The following is a 19379-nucleotide window of genomic DNA, read 5'->3' as shown; positions in this document are numbered from 1 at the left end:
TTATAAGTAAATAATACAACAAAATCTGTTTATGCAAGAGAAGTAGCAATAGAAATAATCTTTATTCAAATAAACTCAATACAAGCACTTTTGAATAGTCATATTTTTTATTCTACCACTCATTCGGAATCACAAGAAGAATGAGCAAGAAACTCGTTTGGTATTCTTTTGAATAGAGTGTTAGAAATTTTAGAGTTATGAGTTTTATGAATATGTATGTACTAGGTTGCCAGCAATGATATACTAGCTAGTTTGTGGGGACTGATCTGTTCTTGTTACGAAGACTGATTAGACTTTTTCCTTTTGCAATACCTACTGCATATGCATGGTGTGGTGTGATGGTCACTCTATTCTCCCAAATTTCAATTTATAAATGAATCTGAATTATTTTAAACGTGTACAACATTTATTTGACAAGAATACGAGCCGAGTTTCTTGTCAGTTTTTCTCATATCGAAATTATTCCGAACTTATGGTAGATATAACATATCATAAGATACTGTAATAGACCTACATGAATAAAGATATTTTGAATTTGAATTTAGTTTTATTCATTTTGTGAAAACGGTAGTGTTAAATAGTAAATTTACAATAGAAATAGAAATAATCTTTATTCAAATAAACTATAAGCACATATATTATCACTTTTGAATAGTCACATTATTTTTATTCTACCGCTCATTCGGAATGCAGACTCATCACAAGAAGAATGAGAAAGAAACGTGTGTGTTGCTGTTTTAAATTTACATTATCCAATTATAAATAATGTTAATACAGAAATAATGATTTCTGTAATTATTTTCATTGCAATATAATAGTGCATTATTGGAATAAAAAGAAAAATCGGATATACATCATCTACACATATAAATAAAATTAAAGTGTCTGTTTGTAATTTCCAATTAGCAGCTTTTTCTAACGGTTGGATCAATTTCAAATAAACAGCCTTTTACGGGACTTTTTATACTGACGGGACTTTCACACGCAGTTAAGTAATATTACAAGGAGTAATTGGGGCTATATTTTTTTAAATTCCATTCCACGCCGTTCAATTCGCAGGTAACAGCTAGTTTACCATAACGTGAGTCACTAGTCCAATGTTTATGCACAGAAATGTTATTTTTAAACCACAATTGTGGCAAACAAGCATACGACCCATCTGATGGTAAATGTTACCGTATTAAGCCCATGGCGTCCTCAAAACCAGCTAGGAAGGAGGCATTGGCGCGTGGCAAGTGGGCCTCCCCGTTGCTAGCGTTATGCATCCACGAGTATACGAGCACAGGTGTATCACTCACGCTACGTATAGACAACCGTATAAATATAGCCATTTAAACTTTAACTTGGTACGTAATATTTCTTAGGGTTCCATGGTTTATTCAGATGGCGGGTCCAAAATTAGGCAGAGTAAAACTCCGAGCAGTTCCCGGGACTTGACCCGGGTGTAGGTTTAAGATTCTTGACGACGTACGTCACTCAACTTCACCGCTCGTGTTTTTCTTCCTGCTCAGCCAAATCTGGTAGGAGCCTGCTAGTACAGGTTTAGATACGCGTTTTAGTATATAATTTACTGCAGTTCTACATAGGCCAACATTTTTTAGAAGATTATAGAGAGGTCAAGTTTTTTAGAACATTATAAAAAGATCTCTTTATAATGTTCTAATGTTTATAATGTTCTACCGCGTTTGATTTAACCGCACGCGTTTGTTTGTTAATTAATTTATTAGATCGTAATATTAATTTGTTTTTAGTGCACGGTATTTAGCTATATTTGTTTCCAATGGTATAGTGAGTTCTACCAGTACTATACGTTTAAAAGTTAATAATTGATAATATTAGTATAATCACTATAATTTTATTTGTATTAGAAACAGAAATAATAATTCCAAGTTCACAAATATTTTCGTTTTTAGTTTCTATCACATTTCGAATGCAGATGTAACGAATAGGAATTGTTAGGAAAATCTTCTGGTACTCATTTAAAGATAATATAAATATAGTGTAAGTGTGCGAAATTACATACTCCTTCGATGGCGAAATTTTCGAAAAACTACGATACGATTCTAGGTTATAATATTGAGGCAAAATGGCAGAGAAGATCTTTGTTTGTTAAATCATATTTACTGAGCAAAGCCTATTTACTAAACTTTATTTTCTATTACTCACTAAACGATTACTTGAATGACGAGCGATTACTTGAATGGCAATAGTTGTTCATGCACTGGATTTTCATTTAATCTTAGACATAGACACCTATATAAATAAACATTGTAAATAAACTGGCTTTTAAAAAAAAGTAATTCAATTGAGTTTCCTGCCAGTTCTTCTCAATTGGATCTATATACCGAACTGGACGGTAGGGAAAAAAATTATAATGTAAAAATTTGACGTCCATAAGCGGCTAAAATGTCCTACATGAATAAATATTTTTTGAATTTGAATTTAAATTTGTAGAATGCTAACGCGACTCCGGCAATGACCCTTGGAGTATGTGTGATTTTTAGTGGGAAAAACCCCATATATCCCCTCATCAACCCTCTGCCGGCGGGACGGTATTTTAAAGATTTTTCAATTGCAATAACAAAAGGTGGCTATAACTTAACATCTACGCGCACCATACTAGTATATCAGATACTTTAATTAGCATTTAAATGCGCTATAAACGAAATCAGAAAGTGTAAAGCTCGGACAGATCTCATTACATATATTATAGGAATGAATGTTACTAATGAAATTTTGCCAAACTGAAGAGGAAACGCCACTGCACATCCTATGTGGCTGTAGCCCACTCATGCATAAACGAAATATCTCCTTTGGAAGTTTATACTATTTTCCGAGGAGATAAAAACCATCGCTCCTAAGAAAATCCTTCACTTCTTGCCCCTGACGCGTCTAGGTAGCGAATTCTGAAAAAAGGGCGAGCACAATAGATCTATGTTGGTCGCAGTGCTACAGGTGCTATAGGGACCTCACAATAGCCCAAACAATCCAATAAAAAAATACTAATGACCGGATTATATTGTGGGGTGAAATTTAAACGGAAGTGGCGATGTCCTCCCGCCTTCTGGCGCCGTTCATGTGTAACTTTTGACGTTGCGTGCACGCATGCGGAAAGTTCGGTGTAAGATAACAGGTTGGTTGATAATGTCCTTTGTCAAAAGTATTTAAATATATAGTAATAAAAAAATAAACCAGTCATCGAGTATGGTACTACCTCTTAAGTTAGGATAAGTTAATGTATTTTTTTTCTTATATGATATAAATGCTTAGCTTAATCAAAAGTATAGAGCTTACTTATTCTAAATACAGCTAAAAAAAAAGTAATAAAAAAAAACCAGTCCCCAAGTTTGATACTACCTTTTAAGTTAGGATAACTTAATGTAAACATTTTTTTGTATTAAAATTCTCTAGCTTAGATTTTAGAATTAAAGTTAGTTTCAGGAACCCGCCCAAGAAGTTGTCCAGTTACCGGGGCTTGTTGCCGGGGCAAAGGGGCTCCCCCCAGGCCCCAACCTTCACTAGGAAGGTGCAGAAAACCAGTGTCAGTCTAGATGTCTAAATCTAGGAAAGTAGAGATGAGGCTAGAATGCATACCTATATTTTATTTCACTTTACATAGATACTTCGTATAAATCAGAATGAAATGAAAATATATACGGAATCTTAAAAATAAACACAATAGCTTTAATTATTATTAAATTTCATGTGATATTGCAAACATGTAATCCATAAACTTTAAAGAAGTTATTCATTTATAACTTAATGTACCTGTATTAAAGCGAAAACCCTCTGTTTCCACTAATAAATCACAAAAACTCATAAAAATCAAATATGAATCACTGAACAATGTTTATATACACACAAATATTGTTTAATCAACACAACAGTTTTATTTATTCGTATTATAAAGTTTTAGTAACGGAAGTCGCGCTCCACGTGAACAGCGGGGTCAGTGCGTGACTAGTTAAGTCGAGCTTTGGACGGCAACTGTGGCGGCGCGGCGTGGTGGCGCTGCCCGCCGGCTGTGGTGAACTGGTGAGCGGGTGATTGTGGGGTGAGGCCGCCACGGGCCGCTGCACCACCGTCCCTGCTACACGTTATGTTGGTCAACTCGAGGGTAGTATTACAGTTTATTGTGTAAGTTATATTTTTGTACCATGCTTTAGGTATACTGTTAGTTTTAGCTATGGCGACATTACCATTTCATCATTAGTTATCAGATATGGGACACAGTCAATCATAGGCATCATAATAATAATTGCAACTAAATATGCCTAGTAAGACAAACTCAATATTGTCTACTAAGCACTGCCGTGACTAAACTGTGTTACATCCTCTTTACATTTTCCTATTGTCATTTAGTATATAAGATCAATATTTTTATGTACATTTTGTCAGTCTATTACCTTACATTTTCCTATAGTTATTTAGTATATAAGATCAACATTTTTATGTACATTTTGTCAGTCCATTATCATCTGTAATATACATCGTCTCAACCGACAACATGGTATTATTACCCCGCAACATCAGGCAATTAGAGGCAGTAGTGTGTTCTAGAAATACTTGTACTTGTGAAAGAGTGTGAGTGAAGTCCCCTGATATTTTTAAGAACTTTTAGGAGGCCTGCAATATTTTTTAAGAAGTCTGTCTGGCCTCCACTACACTGATTCTATTTTACGAATGTTGATGTTTGATGAACTGTTATTATATGCATATGATTTCTTAAAATCATCACACCATAACTCTGAACACAGGCACTCTAGTTTTAACTCATGACTCCACGGTAGAAAACGCTCATAAGCTTAACTAAAACACATTCAAGGTGGCGCCACTATATTATAATGTCGTATTAAGATGGCGATAGTATTACTGATAAAACGCGATTCAATAGATCTTAAAATTTATGAATCTTTAATTTATAAATTGAGTGAATAATGTATTTTAACATTTCCAACCAAAGGCTTATATTTCTTTAAACTGTAAATTGAATTCGGTTTTTTCCAACTCAGTGAAAGGGAAAAGGACACAGATCATACAGCCTTATATATTCTTCAATTTATTGTCTTCACAATTCATATCTTTTCAAAAGTTCATAATAGCTACTCAAATATACATTTATATGTTTTTATGTTCTTCAATAAATTCTGGATGGAGCTCAGGATCTCCTTATCATAATATATTTTCAATTGAATTGGTATAGTTTATATATTTCTGCTGACTGATACGGGATTGACTGCTTAGAATTGTCAGTTTCTCAATCAACCACAGATTAAACTAAATAGAAATTAGACATTTTGTTTACGTCAAGTCCACCTATTTGTAAAGTAGTTATTTTGTTTTCATAAAATTAATTATAATCTTCGAATTTAAAATAAAATCTATCATCTTAAAAGAATATCTCGAGTTAAATGTAATGTCATGTCTTGTATTTACATTTTTATATATTGTTTATTGGGTTTAAATGTGCGTGGTTGGTAGATCCAGGTGGTATTTTAACAGTGTAGTATAATGGCTCAGTCAAGTGCAATGAACTCTGTTGAAAAATCTACCGACTTGGACGTGAAGGAGGACCGCGAGGATATAAAGAAGGAGGACATGGTGGCCGTGAAGCCCGAGCCGCATGAGTGCATAGTGTGTGTGACGCACAACCTCGACACATTCAACATATTTAATACTAACACGAACGCATCCGGCATTTCTCTCCACAATTTTCTATCCAAATTCTCCAATTCTGCGTTCGCAGAGTCTCAGACCTGCCCCAAATTCATATGCAAGAGTTGTATCGATCTTATAAACGTATTAGAACAGGCAGAATTGGAGTATATAAAGCTGAAAGAAACATTTGAAGCGATTATTAGCAAAAATCCACTGTTTGATAGTTCTTTGCATCCAATTAGCTTGGAATCCGTTAAAAATGAAGCCATGCGGGACCTGCCTGATGATTCCTTTGATGTTTTTGATGATTTGGATTCAGAAGATGAACCATTGGCTATAACCAAAAAGAAGAGGCATGGGAAGGTGGATAAAAGGAAAAAGAAGATTCCAGGACCTGCTGCCAAACGCAAAACTCGCGCTAAGCAAAATGATGAAAGGTAATTAAATAATACTTTCAACCAATCATTAAAACGGTTACATTTTGTATAACAAACTATTGTATTACTTTCTTTTATTTATTTATTGCATTATCACAAAAATATAAAGCACAAGCATACAGAGTATGGTTGAGTTTTTACAATTTTTTTTGTGACACCCTCAATGGGCATGGCAATATGACACAACATACCTATATTATATATATTTATATACAACAGGACCTCATAATATTATAATTCAAATTTCAAAAATGTCTCCTATACAATATATAATAAATATAAATTACAAAATCTCATTAAAAACTAAAACCTTCCTATTCAAAATTGTTTTTGTGTTATTTTTGACAACCTTGGTTGTCTAGCGGTCTAGCACACCGCTTTACGACCAATGGTCGCGGGTTCGATTCCTCGCATTGTACAAACATTTGTATTCATGAGTATGATTGTTTGTATCAGGGTGTTTTCTATGTATAAAGTATGTTTAAAAAAAAATATATCTGTATATGTATCAGCTATCTAGTACCCGTAACACAAGCTTTAGCTAGCTTAACTTGGGACTAGATGGTGCTGTGTGAATTTTCCTGAGATAATAATTATTATTTTGTGTAATATCCCTGCAATTGGTATAATACTATCAGCAGATGTAACATGTGTTGTTGCAACTAATTAGGTGACTCCAAATGGAATTATCAGTGATTAAATTAAGGGCAATTTATTACTCAGTCAATTGAGATGTCAGTGTAATGAGATAGTTTACTAGTGACTGTTTTTTTTTTTTTATGGGTGATTATGGAATGGTGCACCCGCTTGCGCTAACAGTTTACGCTGGCGGGGCACCAGTGGAGGATGATAGAATGAACACAAGGTCAGGTCAGTTAGCCCATCGTAACAAATTCACCAGAAATTCATCACAATAGTTTCCAGGGGGAACCGCGTGGAGGTCAACCTGACATGGTACATTGCTAGTAATGAGGTCATGAATCCACATTACTACCAATCACCTTCCCCCCTAGTGACTGTTTGAAATTGTGAAGATTGGCCAGCATAAAATTTTTAGTCTATGTGTTATTCTGATGTATCTTATTAATATTATAATTGTGAAGGTTTGTGAGTATGGATCGATGTTTGTTACTCTTTCATGCAAAAACTACTGAAGGAATTTAATGAAACTTTACAATAATATAACTTATAGATCAGAATAACACATTGGCTAAAAATTTCATAGGTGAAGTCGCTGGCACATCTAGTATATTACATTAAGGAGAGATTCTTTAAGAATTTATCCTTAATTTATTAGGTTGTTCGGAAAGTAATTTCGTTTTTTCCTAACTTAGGATTTAATTTTATTTTTTGCACTCAACTTCTATCCGGCAATTTTGAAAATTTTGAAAGAAATTCCCGAAATTTAGTGAACCAGTTCTGGCACTGGCGTACTGTTAACACACCTTCTCCACACACATCGGTCAATTTCTTTCTGGCTTGAACAGCATTTTTACCCTTTCTGTAGTAAAACAGTAACTGTAGTAAGATATGTCGAAAATGCTGCTTATTCCTCTCCATATTTAAAAGGGCACCAATCAAAAACTACTGCGTAGAATTAATTGTAATTTTTCACACACAAGCCTTGCTATATGAGCTCTCAAAGCATATGAAAATTATAGGGCTTAAGTGTGAAGTTGAGTGCAAAATATACAATTAAATCCTAAGTTAGGAAAAAACGAAATTACTTTCCGAACAACCTTATAATATCCTGAATGTCTTCTAATGAATTCTGTAAATGGTAAAAATATACATAAATATAAACTGTATGAAGTAATAAATACAAGTGATCTTCCTTTATAATTTTAATTGGATCTTTGCTTTTCTAAAAACAGTTGTATTAAATAAAAAATGCAAATATGTAATCTTCAGGTTACATGCAATTATGTACAATTCAAAAGTCAAATTACATTATTTTGAATGAAACACAATAGATATGTGCAACTTTCTCTTCTATATGAAGGAAAATTACATATAATATATATTATTTCATGTAATTTCACAGCACAGGTGTTGTGACTGGAGCAGGACACAACTATTTTAATTAAAAATCAAATAATAGTAAAAAATGTGTATATTTCCCAAAAGGGCTCGCGAAAAGGAAAGTAACAACAGATAGTCAAAAGTGATATATAAAAAAAACAGATAACAAAAATACAATGTTTATAAAAATAATGGTAGACTGGCTGCCAGCAATTGGTGTCATTTCTTAAAATTCTCTGGTTGCAGGTAAAAAATTAACAGTAGTACATTATATTTAACTCTTGAATATGAATGATACCGTCTTCTTAGTATTCCATTGATTTATCATGCAGCTGCCGGGTCCATTGTGGGGTAAAGAGGGAAACTCTGAGTAGATTCCGGTACTTGTGATCCATCAGTAGGTTTAAGGGGCTAGTTGCGGTTTCCAGGACTGCATCTGTTGTGTAGGTTTAAAGGATCCATTGACAACATAAGTCAACACTCACTCTCACTGCTCATGATTCTGTCCCTGCCCAGCCAATCAATGTGGCAATATAAGCACTAATAAATCCGACTAATGTGAAGGTAATAACCTTATAATTTCAGCTGGGAATGTGCTGAGTGTTTTGCGAGAGGCACAACTGGAGGCTCGGCTGCAGCCGCCGCACATAAGCTAGCTGTGCATTCACTGGAACAGTCTAACACTGTCCTTAGAGATATGAAGAAGGAAGATACAGATGGGTACTGTGTATTGGAGATCTTTAAAATCTTATTATCATTATTTACTAGCTATTATCCGCGGCTTTGCTCGCATAACTTCATTACTGGCTGGTAGATGGCGCTGAAGTAGCAAAATGTTGATATTTTAATTTTCTGTTTTTTATAAAAAATATTGGTTTTTTAAATGAAAAGTATGTTCCTATGTTCATTGTAATACCTCCAAGAACATGTGTACAAAATTTCATGATGATCGGTTCAGTAGTTTTTGCGTGAAAGTGTAACAAATATCCCTGCTTTGACATTTATAATTGTTAGAGTTCATACACCAAAATAATGGTTTCTACAATTTTTGCCTGTCTGTCTGTTTGTTCCGGCTAATCTCTGAAATGGCTGAATCGATTTTGACCCTAAGTTACTCCTTAATAAAAGAGTAACTTAGGATACTTTTATTTTAGAAATATAACATTAAATTCCACGCGGACGAAGCGCGAGTGCTGCTAGTTGTAAATATTTTTTCAATCCAATTGTAAAATATTAAATAATTTTACAGTTTGATATTTTGTACTAAGTGTAATTATTGTAAATTTTGGTACTATTTAGGACTGCAGATCCTTCTAGTACATTCACGGATGATTCATTCTTCGTTAGTTAGTGTTGGATGTATAATAATGTGGATATTGCTTCTCATTTCAGTTCACAAAATGGCTTTGAGAATATACTAAAAATTGAATTTGATGATATCAATGACAATGATGACAGCTCCAATTTTATGCCGGACATCGAGCCGAGCAGCGAGGAAAATCATAGCAAACGAAAAGTTATAGTGGGCAGATGTCTTAAAACCAAAGGTGCACAGAGGAAGCCCAAGAAGAAAGAAGCTAAAACGTTACATCAGTGTGATGAATGTGATGCTAAGTACTCCTCATTGGGTAAGATGCGCAGAATTATATATTCATTGTGTTTACATAACTTTATTTTTTATTAACTTAATGAAATTTATAAAATAAACGTAGGCTATGTTACTCCATATAACATTAACTATCTGCTACTGAAAATCCCGATAAAATAATAAGTAAAAAATACAAACAGACAGACAAACAAACAAAAAACATAATTAAAATTTTTTTTATGTAAATACCATATATACTACATCCGCAGCCATCACCCATACGCGGTCGATCCGCTACATCCGCGGTCATCACCCACACGCGGCAGTCCACCTATTACATGTGCATTTAGTTAAAAGCTGTTCATTTGAAATTGCTAATGAACACTTAATTTTTTTTTATTTGTATAGAAATAGAAATAATCTTAATTCAAATAAACTCATTACAAGCACTTTTGAATAGTCATATTTTGATTCGACCACTCATTCGAAATGCAGATTCATCACAAGAAGAACGAGCAAGAAACTTGTGTGTTGCTCTTTTTAATATATGTTTTTTTATATAAATAATTACTGTAATTATATCAAGTAAGAGGCATGCGATAATTAACATAGAAATCGCTACGCACTCATTATTAATGTAATCAGATAATATTGTCAGTGCTATGGATTTAAAGTTTTTCTATAAAAACATTGTTATCGTTAACGAATTCTTCAATTTTGTATAGATGAAGTTGAACAATCTCAAGTTAAATAACTCATGTTACATGATTTAATGTGATGGTGGTTGTTGTAGCGCGGCTGAAGCAGCACAAGCAGAAGCACGATGGCTCGAAGCCGCCGTACATATGCGAGGTGTGCGGAGCACACTACAAACACAAGCGCGCCTGCGACATACACATCGCACTACACAAAGGTGCGACATACTGTTATTGTTGAGTTCTTTTGGGTCGATATAGGCTACATAATTAATATGTATGTTGTAGTGCAGAATTAGTTTTATTTGTAATTATATATACATATTTTTTAATTATAATTATGTCAAAACGGTTAAATTTTTACAGCAAAGAAATGAAAAACTAAATTATTACGAATTTAATTAAATTAATTTCAATTAAATGAATAATTGTTTAATTTATTGAATGTCAATTTCGTTATACTAATTTGATTATATATTCTATATTAAATTAGAAGACATAAATATTATTTTTATTCAATATATTAAGTATGTATTTTTTTTTGTGGTGACTTCTGGTGGTGGTTGTAAAAGAAGATGTTGCGCTGTGACGTTCTGAGTGGTATCATATGACATTACAGGTATCAGCGATTGGAAATGTGAGGAGTGCAACAAATTGTTTCCGTCGAAGGGCGCGCTGCAGAGGCATAACAACATTCACACGGGGAAACTGAACTACCAGGTGAGTTCGGGAGTCGCGGTGCTGCGAATCCGTACGGACGCGAGCCTGACGGGGTGGTAACGGGCGCGTTGGTTTGCAGTGCGACCTGTGCGGGAAGTCGTTCATCCACACGTCGTCGTTCAAGATGCACAAGCTGTCGCACTCGGGCGTGAAGCCGCACGCCTGCGACGTGTGCGGGCTCGCGCTCATGACGCGCTCCCATCTCAAGCGGCACAAGCGGGTGCACTCCGGGGAGAAGCGGCACGAGTGCGCGCTCTGCGGCAAGAGGTTCTCAGAGCGATACAACCTCGCCGCGCACCTCCGCAGCCACGACCACGCGCCGCCGCCGCCGCTGCCGCGCCGCAGGCTCTTCCGCTGCGGGTTCTGTCCCGACCGGTTCGAGCGCAGGTACACCCGACTCCTTCTCTGCTAAATTACTGTCAAAACGTGTATTTATGTGTATGTAAACAAGTAGGTGAGTATTAAGAAAATTGAGCTGTATCTTGCCGACGAACCGTTCTGCAGTTTGGCGAGTCGGTGTTTAAAAATAAATATAGTTATGTTTAATAAAAAAGGTACATGCTGGAGCGGCACACGACGGTGGTGCACGGACGCGCACTGGAGCGTCCGCCGCCCACGCCGCGGAACACCATGAGCAAACTACTCAAGGCGCAGGCGCAGGCCGCGCGACCCACACACGCAGCCTCGCCCGCACGGACACCAGGTACACACCATGACTACCACACCATGACTACAACACCATGAGCAAACTACTCAAGGCGCAGGCGCAGGCCGCGCGACCCACACACGCAGCCTCGCCCGCACGGACACCAGGTACACACCATGACTACCACACCATGAGTATAACACCAGGTACACACATCCGCGAACATCACACGCAGCCGCTCTCCACATCCATGGACAGCACCACACGCAACGCCCATTACATCCACTTTTCTTTGCTTTGCTTTTTTTGAATGATATGAGGGTAAAGAAGTCTAGATGATGATTACATCATCGATAGTTTAACACGAATGGCAATCCTCATATTGTCTTTGCTAAAAAAATAATACATTAATTTGAAAAAAAAAAATGTTTACGTAATCACGGGGGGAGGGGGGGGGTAAATAATTGTAATAATTCTGCTTACGTAATATTACTAAAACGGCCCCTAATAGTGCGTATGTTCCCCATCATTTCACTTTCTCTTAAATAAAAAAAATTACTATTACACGTTACAATAATATTTTTCTTGAAATGATTCCTACAGACGGCGACTCAAAAGATGTACGCAACACAGAATCTCGCAACACGTCGGCAGCATCACAAAAGTTACTCGCGCAACTCAGTAAGTTTATAATCTACTATCCTTACTATATAATAATAATAATAATCATTTCAGAACAATTCACACAGCGCTATCTAGACCCAAATTAAGCTAAAATTTCTGTTATGGGTACTAGACAACTTTTTCACGGTTTTTAGTATATAGAAAACACCCAGATCAATACAAACAGTCATACGCATGCATACAAATATTAGCACCGTGCGAGGAATCGAACCCGCGACCATCAGATAGTAAATCATTAGACCACCGAGGCTGTATGGGATGTTGTTGTATGTTGGGGGTGTTGTTATAAATTGTGGATGTTGTTGTAATTTGGAGGTGTTGTATGTTGTGAATGTTGTTGAAAGTTGGGAGTGTTGTTGTAAATTGGGTGTGTTGTTATAAATTGTGGGTGTTGTTGTAAATTATGAATTTTATTGTAAGTTGTGGGTGTCGTTGTAAGTTGCGTGTGGTTGTAGCGGCGTCGTCGTCGACGTCGATGTCGGCCAGCAGCACGTGGTCGGGCGCGTACGCGGAGTTCAACCTGCGCGGGGAGTTCCCGCAGTGACGTCACGCCGCCGCCTCCCCCCCCTAGCACGCGCCGCCCGCCGCCCCGCACTATGCCGCGCCGCCCGGCCGCGGCCAACACACTTAAACGCAGCCTGCGGTTCATAGCCCGCTCACGGGAAAGACACGGTCACCACAATAGTGAACATAAGTTCATGTACATGTGTAATATTATTTGTAAATTAACACGTTAATCGTCACGATATCAGAAAAAATTTCACATCGGCTATAGTAACTTTATTAGATAATTTAGTTAAAAATGTGTCACAGTTTTTTTTTGCCATAACTCCCGGATATATTCTATTTTTTATGTCACACATATATGACTAACATGAACCTATATTAAAACTTTTTCTCGACAAGCCCTGACACGGCTTGTCGAGAAAAAGTTTTATAAGTCTGACGCGTCCAAACAAGATACAGGTCGCCGTCCCCGACGAACAAAATCGTAATAGGAACATGACAATTTTACAGGAGCAAATAAAAACTGAATATCTTGAAAACTATCAAGACTAAAAAGAAGATCTGTTCTATCAAAAATAGGGAATATTTTTTTGCACGAGATTTTTGCAAAATTTTTACTATAAATTCTCTTATCACTAAGAAAATTGTGAAAATGTCCATTACTGAAATAAGCTATGAAAAAAAATATCTCTAACTAACTTTACGAAACTGTTCAACTGTAATCACAAATCGGTGTTGCTATAGTAATCATTCATTATGATATTGTTTAGAAATTTAGAAATAATCTTTATTCAAATAAACTCATTACAAGCACTTTTGAGTAGTCATATTTTGATTCTACCGCTCATTCGGAATGCAGATTCGTCACAAGAAGAACGAGCAAGAAACTTGTGTTACTCTTTTTAATAGATGTTTTTTTTTATATAAATAATTACAGTATAACAATTAAGAGGCATGCGATAATCAACATAGAAGTCGCTACGCACTCATTATTAATGTAATCAGATAATATTGTCAGTGCTATGGATTTAAAGTTTTTCTATAAAAACATTATTATCGTTAACGAATTCTTCAATTTTATAGTAAGCTTTTTTGCAAAGGAACTGTTTTATTTGACATTTAAATCTTTTTTCTGGCAGATTTATAACAGACTCTGGTATTTTATTGTAAAACCTTACGCAATTTTCATAAAACGAATTACTAACTTTAGCCAAACGACATTTAGGTAAAATCAGTTTGTTATTGTTACGTAAGCTTTTATTGGTGCATCACTATTTTGAAACTGTCTATATTTTTCCTGGTATACATGATATTTTCATAATTGTAAAAGTGATGTAACTTACATGCTTATATGAAGATATTTTTTAGGTGCTATGATGGTAATAGCCACTTACTTTAAAATGTTGACTCTTGAGATTTGGTAATAAGTGTTTGCGTTATTGATCGTGTACATTTTTCACTTATGTTACCGTTGAACGAAAACATAAGGATCATTATTGAATGAGTAAATCAAAAGTATTCATCGCCCGATCATAAAATATATCTCAATGATGTAATAGGGTGTGTTCTACACACACCATAGTGTTTGTCAGGGACGGCGCAGTATTGACCTGTTGTTTTGAACACAGCGCCATCTACCAAATCGCGTACATCAGACATATCAGTGTGCTGCGAGGGTGGGTGCATCACCCAGAAATATTAGAGCAAATTCAGCTATGGGTACCCAATGGCTACGTGGGCGCGCGCCGTCATCCCGTTTTATTCAGTATTCCGGTAGCCAGGACCAATTTACTAAAATATTCACCTGTAACCCGTGCTTTAGAGATACTAAACAATATCAGAAATGATATTGATATTTTTGATTGTAGTCTGCCGAAGATCACAGAAGCCATTCAAAAGTATCTAGAAGTTTTATAATGTTTATATTATGTAATAAAATATGTTATGTTATAAATTGATATATACATATATGAATGTATACTGTACTAAGTTGCGACACCGATTTGGATATACTGTAATGGTGTTGTAATATTGAAATGAATAAATAAATAAAATATATGTCTGAAGTGAGTCATGTAGAACTTAGCGTCAGACACATATGACTGACATGGCGATTAACGTGTTAAAATTTCCATACAAATCAAACGCATTTATCCATATATTAATTTTAGACAGTTATATACGCCAGTATTTTTTTTAATTACAAATGGACAGGTAAGGAACTCGGCAGTTGCGCTTTTTTTTAATGTCTGTTAACAAATAAATTTATGCTTTTGTAATATACATGTATTATGTATGTTTATACATATCGCATCTTTAATACGATAATGGATTAATTGGAAAATTTATAATTTCTCGAAAATCGACTTTATTATTGTAAATTTAAAGTCTAGTTCCGAAAATCAATAATTTTTGAAATAATGCAGTATTATGCGTGTTATATGTACATGTTATATTTTTCTATTTTAACATCTGTGCCATTTCTACAATCGTTTACTTTGTTTTTTTTTTATTGAACATCACATTTTTACTTTTCTCATTAGTGACATTTTACTAAAAAAAATCTCGAATAGTTAATTTATTACTATTTATGTTGTAATTCATAAAATTCAGATATTTATTTTAGTTTAGTTATTATTCTCCAAAAAAATCGGCGCAAAATTTATTATAAACTGGCGTACAGCCAGGAATCGCGTGGAATTTAACTTTATTTTGCAAAATAAAAGATTTTTCTGAAATAAAAGTAACTCCTTATTACATTAGCTACGTACCAAAAACAATGCTGTCAAAATCGGTCTAGCCATTTCAAACATTAGCCGGAACAAACAGGCAAAAATTGTTATTTTGGTGTATGTACCGTATTTATATTCATATGAATTATTTTAATATTACAAACCCCGACAGAAGACAGACACCCCGATTTTATTTTATATGTATAGATTTCTGTAATTCCTCTGTATCGAACCTGCAACAACAAATTAGAGTAACCAACGTAACGACTTACTAAATCTGAAGGGTTTGGTTTTTGGGCGTGTGTGTCATTTTTTATCGGCCTATACACATAGGGTGATCACATTCAGTGACCCCTGATCTGTTCACAAACAGGATATATTTCATCACAGAGAGATATTTCGAATTAAACATACTGTTTAATTAATTAACTAATTTCCATAGTTTTTTTAAGACTGGATCGATCCCATCCACTCGTATCTTAACACGTTAAACGCCACTGTAAAAAAAGCAAATAACTTGTTTTTGTATGAAAAAAAAATTTTTCACGAAAAAAAAACTTTCATGACATCGATAAACGTTAAAACGTATTTATTTTTTAATTTGGCATTGAAATTTTCAAGGTGAATAAAGAAAATTCATGTCGGTCAGCAGTGACCACCCTGGCGCTGTGGGACAAAAAATACATTTTGTATTCGCGTGCGCCGCGAGCTCATGATACAGTATTGTTGTCACACGGTCAATATAGTACTACAAATGTAGGAAAAAATCACGCGCCGGCCCTCAATACATCTCTAAAGTGAGGTCTCGGGTGACCTACGCGGCGCAGATCCAGACATTACGAGGTCACCTGTGACCTACATGGCATTTGACGTGTTAAAGCACTAGTCGATGATAGAACCCCTGGCGGCGGACCTGGAGTTGGTCTTTAGCTGCGCTTTAAGTCTTTCCGGTGAAGCTGTGAAGGCTACTGCTAACAGTAATAAAATAGTTGGAAAAGAAAAAAATCTGCTCCAGATCTCTATGTTCACCGTTCAATAATTTATATATTGGTCTAATTCCAATTGTAAAATATATTGTCTCTGGTTTGCGTGCTCTGGATAAACTTATATGCATCGTGTTGCGTAAGGCATCTTGTATAGTGTGCAATGTAATTCACTGAACAATTACAAAGAGCAAAATTATTTACGTTTTATTTTTATTTACAAATAAATTTATTACTTAAAATTAAATATTAATTATCTAGGTATATAATGTAAATATTATTATAATTATTTCGTAAGCGACAACCCTGGAGGCTTGATTATGCAATGGTTTCTTTCTCGAACAGTTAATATGCATCTTTCGCAATTGAAACTGTCAAATCATTTTATACGTAATCGCAACGTTTTTTAACCTGTATAAGAAACAATCAATCAAGCCCCTAATTACATCACATGGAATTTCTTGTATATTTACAAATAGCTAATAATATGTCTAATTAATTAATTATTTTTATTTATTCGCTTTTATATGTTTTAATTCACTCAAAGACACATGCGACGGCGTAAATATTTTTTTTATTTATAATCTATATTAATTATATTACTAACTAGCTGTACGCGTGATTTATCCGTGTGGAATTTTGCAACATTACTTTATTTTTCTAAATTAAAAGTAGCTTAAGTTACTTCTTATTACATCAGCAACCTGCCAATAAAAGCCCCTTAAAAATTGGTCCAGCCATTTCAGATTAGCCGGAACAGACAGACAGACAAAAATTGTATTGCGTCCACCACGATGCACCACATCAACACATCACACATCTCATGTCTACCTCCTGGGATTACAATCGTAATGATCTATTTTTATTCTATAAAATGCATAATACTAGCTGCTTTTACACGATTCGTTCTTTTATACGCAATCAGGAGCGCGCGCGATTTAGTGCGTAATACTAGCTGCTTTTACACCATTCGTTCTTTTATACGCAATCAGGAGCGCGCGCGATTTAGCGCGTAATTCTAGTTGCTTTTACACGATTCGTTCTTTTACACGCAATCTGAACCGCGCGCGATTTAGTGCGTAATACTAGTTGCTTTTACACGATTCGTTCTTTTACACGCAATCTGAACCGCGCGCGATTTAGTGCGTAATACTAGTTGCTTTTACACGATTCGTTCTTTTACACGCAATCTGAACCGCGCGCGATTTAGTGCGTAATACTAGTTGCTTTTACACGATTCGTTCTTTTACACGCAATCTGAACCGCGCGCGATTGAGCGCGGGAAGGATAACGCGCGCAATCGTGAGCGATTGCATTGGACTATTTTCTGTGTTCCTCCGCGTGATAGCGCGTATGTTTCATGTCATTTCACTTAATTTTAACATTTTATTTTATATTTCACCTATTTACCTATGTTAGGTAAAATTATAGGTTTGTCCTTTGCTACCACTGCCCATCAACCGCTTTCTGTTCTTACCTAATTGTTAGCTGGTAGAGAATGCCATATGGCATTAAGCTCGCCAAATTGTACAATTTTATAAGTGCAATAAATGAATAGATTCCACAGATATTATTTTCCAGAAATACGCTTTTCATTAATAACTCTATAATTTTCTCTTTGGTCTATAATCAGACGTCCGCCATTTTGAATTATAATTAATTATTACAAATGGCGCTAAATCACGCACGATTGTAGACGCGGGAATGAGAGAGCTGACGGCGGGCGTAGTCTTTCTCTTGGTCTACGTTTACATTCATTCCTGAGTGAAAGAAAGAAAGAAAAATATATTTATTTGACGCATATAAAACATTCTTATCAAACATATAACTTACGTGTAAAAACAGCTCCTGATTTAATTTGTAATTTTAACGATGATAAACTGGAGTTAGCCATTGGATGTAAGACAATACGACTCACTATGACTATTGTGTTGTATAAACTATATAAAAATGAAATATTAAGCATCTGTTCCGTACTGCGAATCTCCTTATTCTAAGCAGGTTGTATCACTGGCTTGCTTACTGAAGCAAAGGGCGCTTGGTAATACTGGCCACAAATAAATACATGTGGCCACTTAAATTTCGAAAAAAGAATAAATAAAAGAAAGAAAGAAAATAAGAACTGTAATAAAATGGACGCTCCGTATTTTTAACTATATAATACAAGATAATTAATGATTTAGTTAACATAATATAATTGTTTTTTATGAAAATATACACTCTAGAGTGCGTGGCCACCAAACAGGACGTTCCTGAGTAAAGGTGAGTAAGTTTGGTGTTGCTTACTTCCAGGTCTACTACTACTTCCAGGTCGAAATCGTGTTTCTACTTCCTTATCTATTAATTATTTTCTTTTCAATAAATACAGTCCACTCTCTATTTTATATATTACTTTATTCGTAATCCAACAGCATCCATGTGTATTTGTATGAATTATAAGAAATATCTTGATGAACTTGATCGCTATTTGTCAATATGTAAATTGTTTTAATACTGTTTCCAGAATATTTTTATTTATACAGGGTTTGTGGTAGACTGTATAACAAACAGAAAATCAAAACGCTGAAGTTTACTCAACAGGCGAAGTAGAAAATTGCAAATATTTTTTAAAACCTTTTATAGAAATTCGCGGTAATATTTTTTTTTTATCCTTATAGGAAAGGCAAAGAGTCTAAGCCCATACAGCCGTTGTCTTCCGTATTATTGA

General features: G+C 35.1%; 1 protein-coding gene across 1 annotated transcript; it reads left to right on the top strand.

The window, feature by feature from the left end:
- The first annotated feature begins 5406 nt into the window (after window positions 1–5406).
- Window positions 5407–13733, top strand: LOC131849846 (zinc finger protein 37-like). The gene is made up of 9 exons (XM_059199976.1): window positions 5407–6095; window positions 8703–8837; window positions 9510–9745; window positions 10499–10618; window positions 11020–11120; window positions 11200–11507; window positions 11675–11823; window positions 12370–12447; window positions 12906–13733. The coding sequence occupies exons 1-9, from the start codon at window positions 5512–5514 to the stop codon at window positions 12992–12994; spliced, it is 1800 nt and encodes a 599-aa protein (XP_059055959.1). The 5' UTR covers window positions 5407–5511; the 3' UTR covers window positions 12995–13733.
- Window positions 13734–19379: the final 5646 nt, after the last annotated feature.

Source organism: Achroia grisella, unplaced genomic scaffold (genome assembly GCF_030625045.1).
Source record: "Achroia grisella isolate CSIRO2021 unplaced genomic scaffold, CSIRO_AGI_Agris_v1 utg1112, whole genome shotgun sequence".
Classification (NCBI taxonomy): Eukaryota; Metazoa; Arthropoda; class Insecta; order Lepidoptera; family Pyralidae; genus Achroia; species Achroia grisella.
Note: the sequence above shows the minus strand (reverse complement) of the source record. Positions and strands in the feature narration are given on the sequence as shown.

Bases quoted from the DNA above. Each gene is read 5' to 3' on its own strand.
- LOC131849846 (XM_059199976.1), top strand. From the start codon at position 5,512: ATGGCTCAGTCAAGTGCAATGAACTCTGTTGAAAAATCTACCGACTTG. The intron at 10,619-11,019 runs GTGCGACATACT...ATGACATTACAG, and splicing joins ACACATCGCACTACACAAAG to GTATCAGCGATTGGAAATGT. The intron at 12,448-12,905 runs GTAAGTTTATAA...GTGTGGTTGTAG, and splicing joins AAAGTTACTCGCGCAACTCA to CGGCGTCGTCGTCGACGTCG.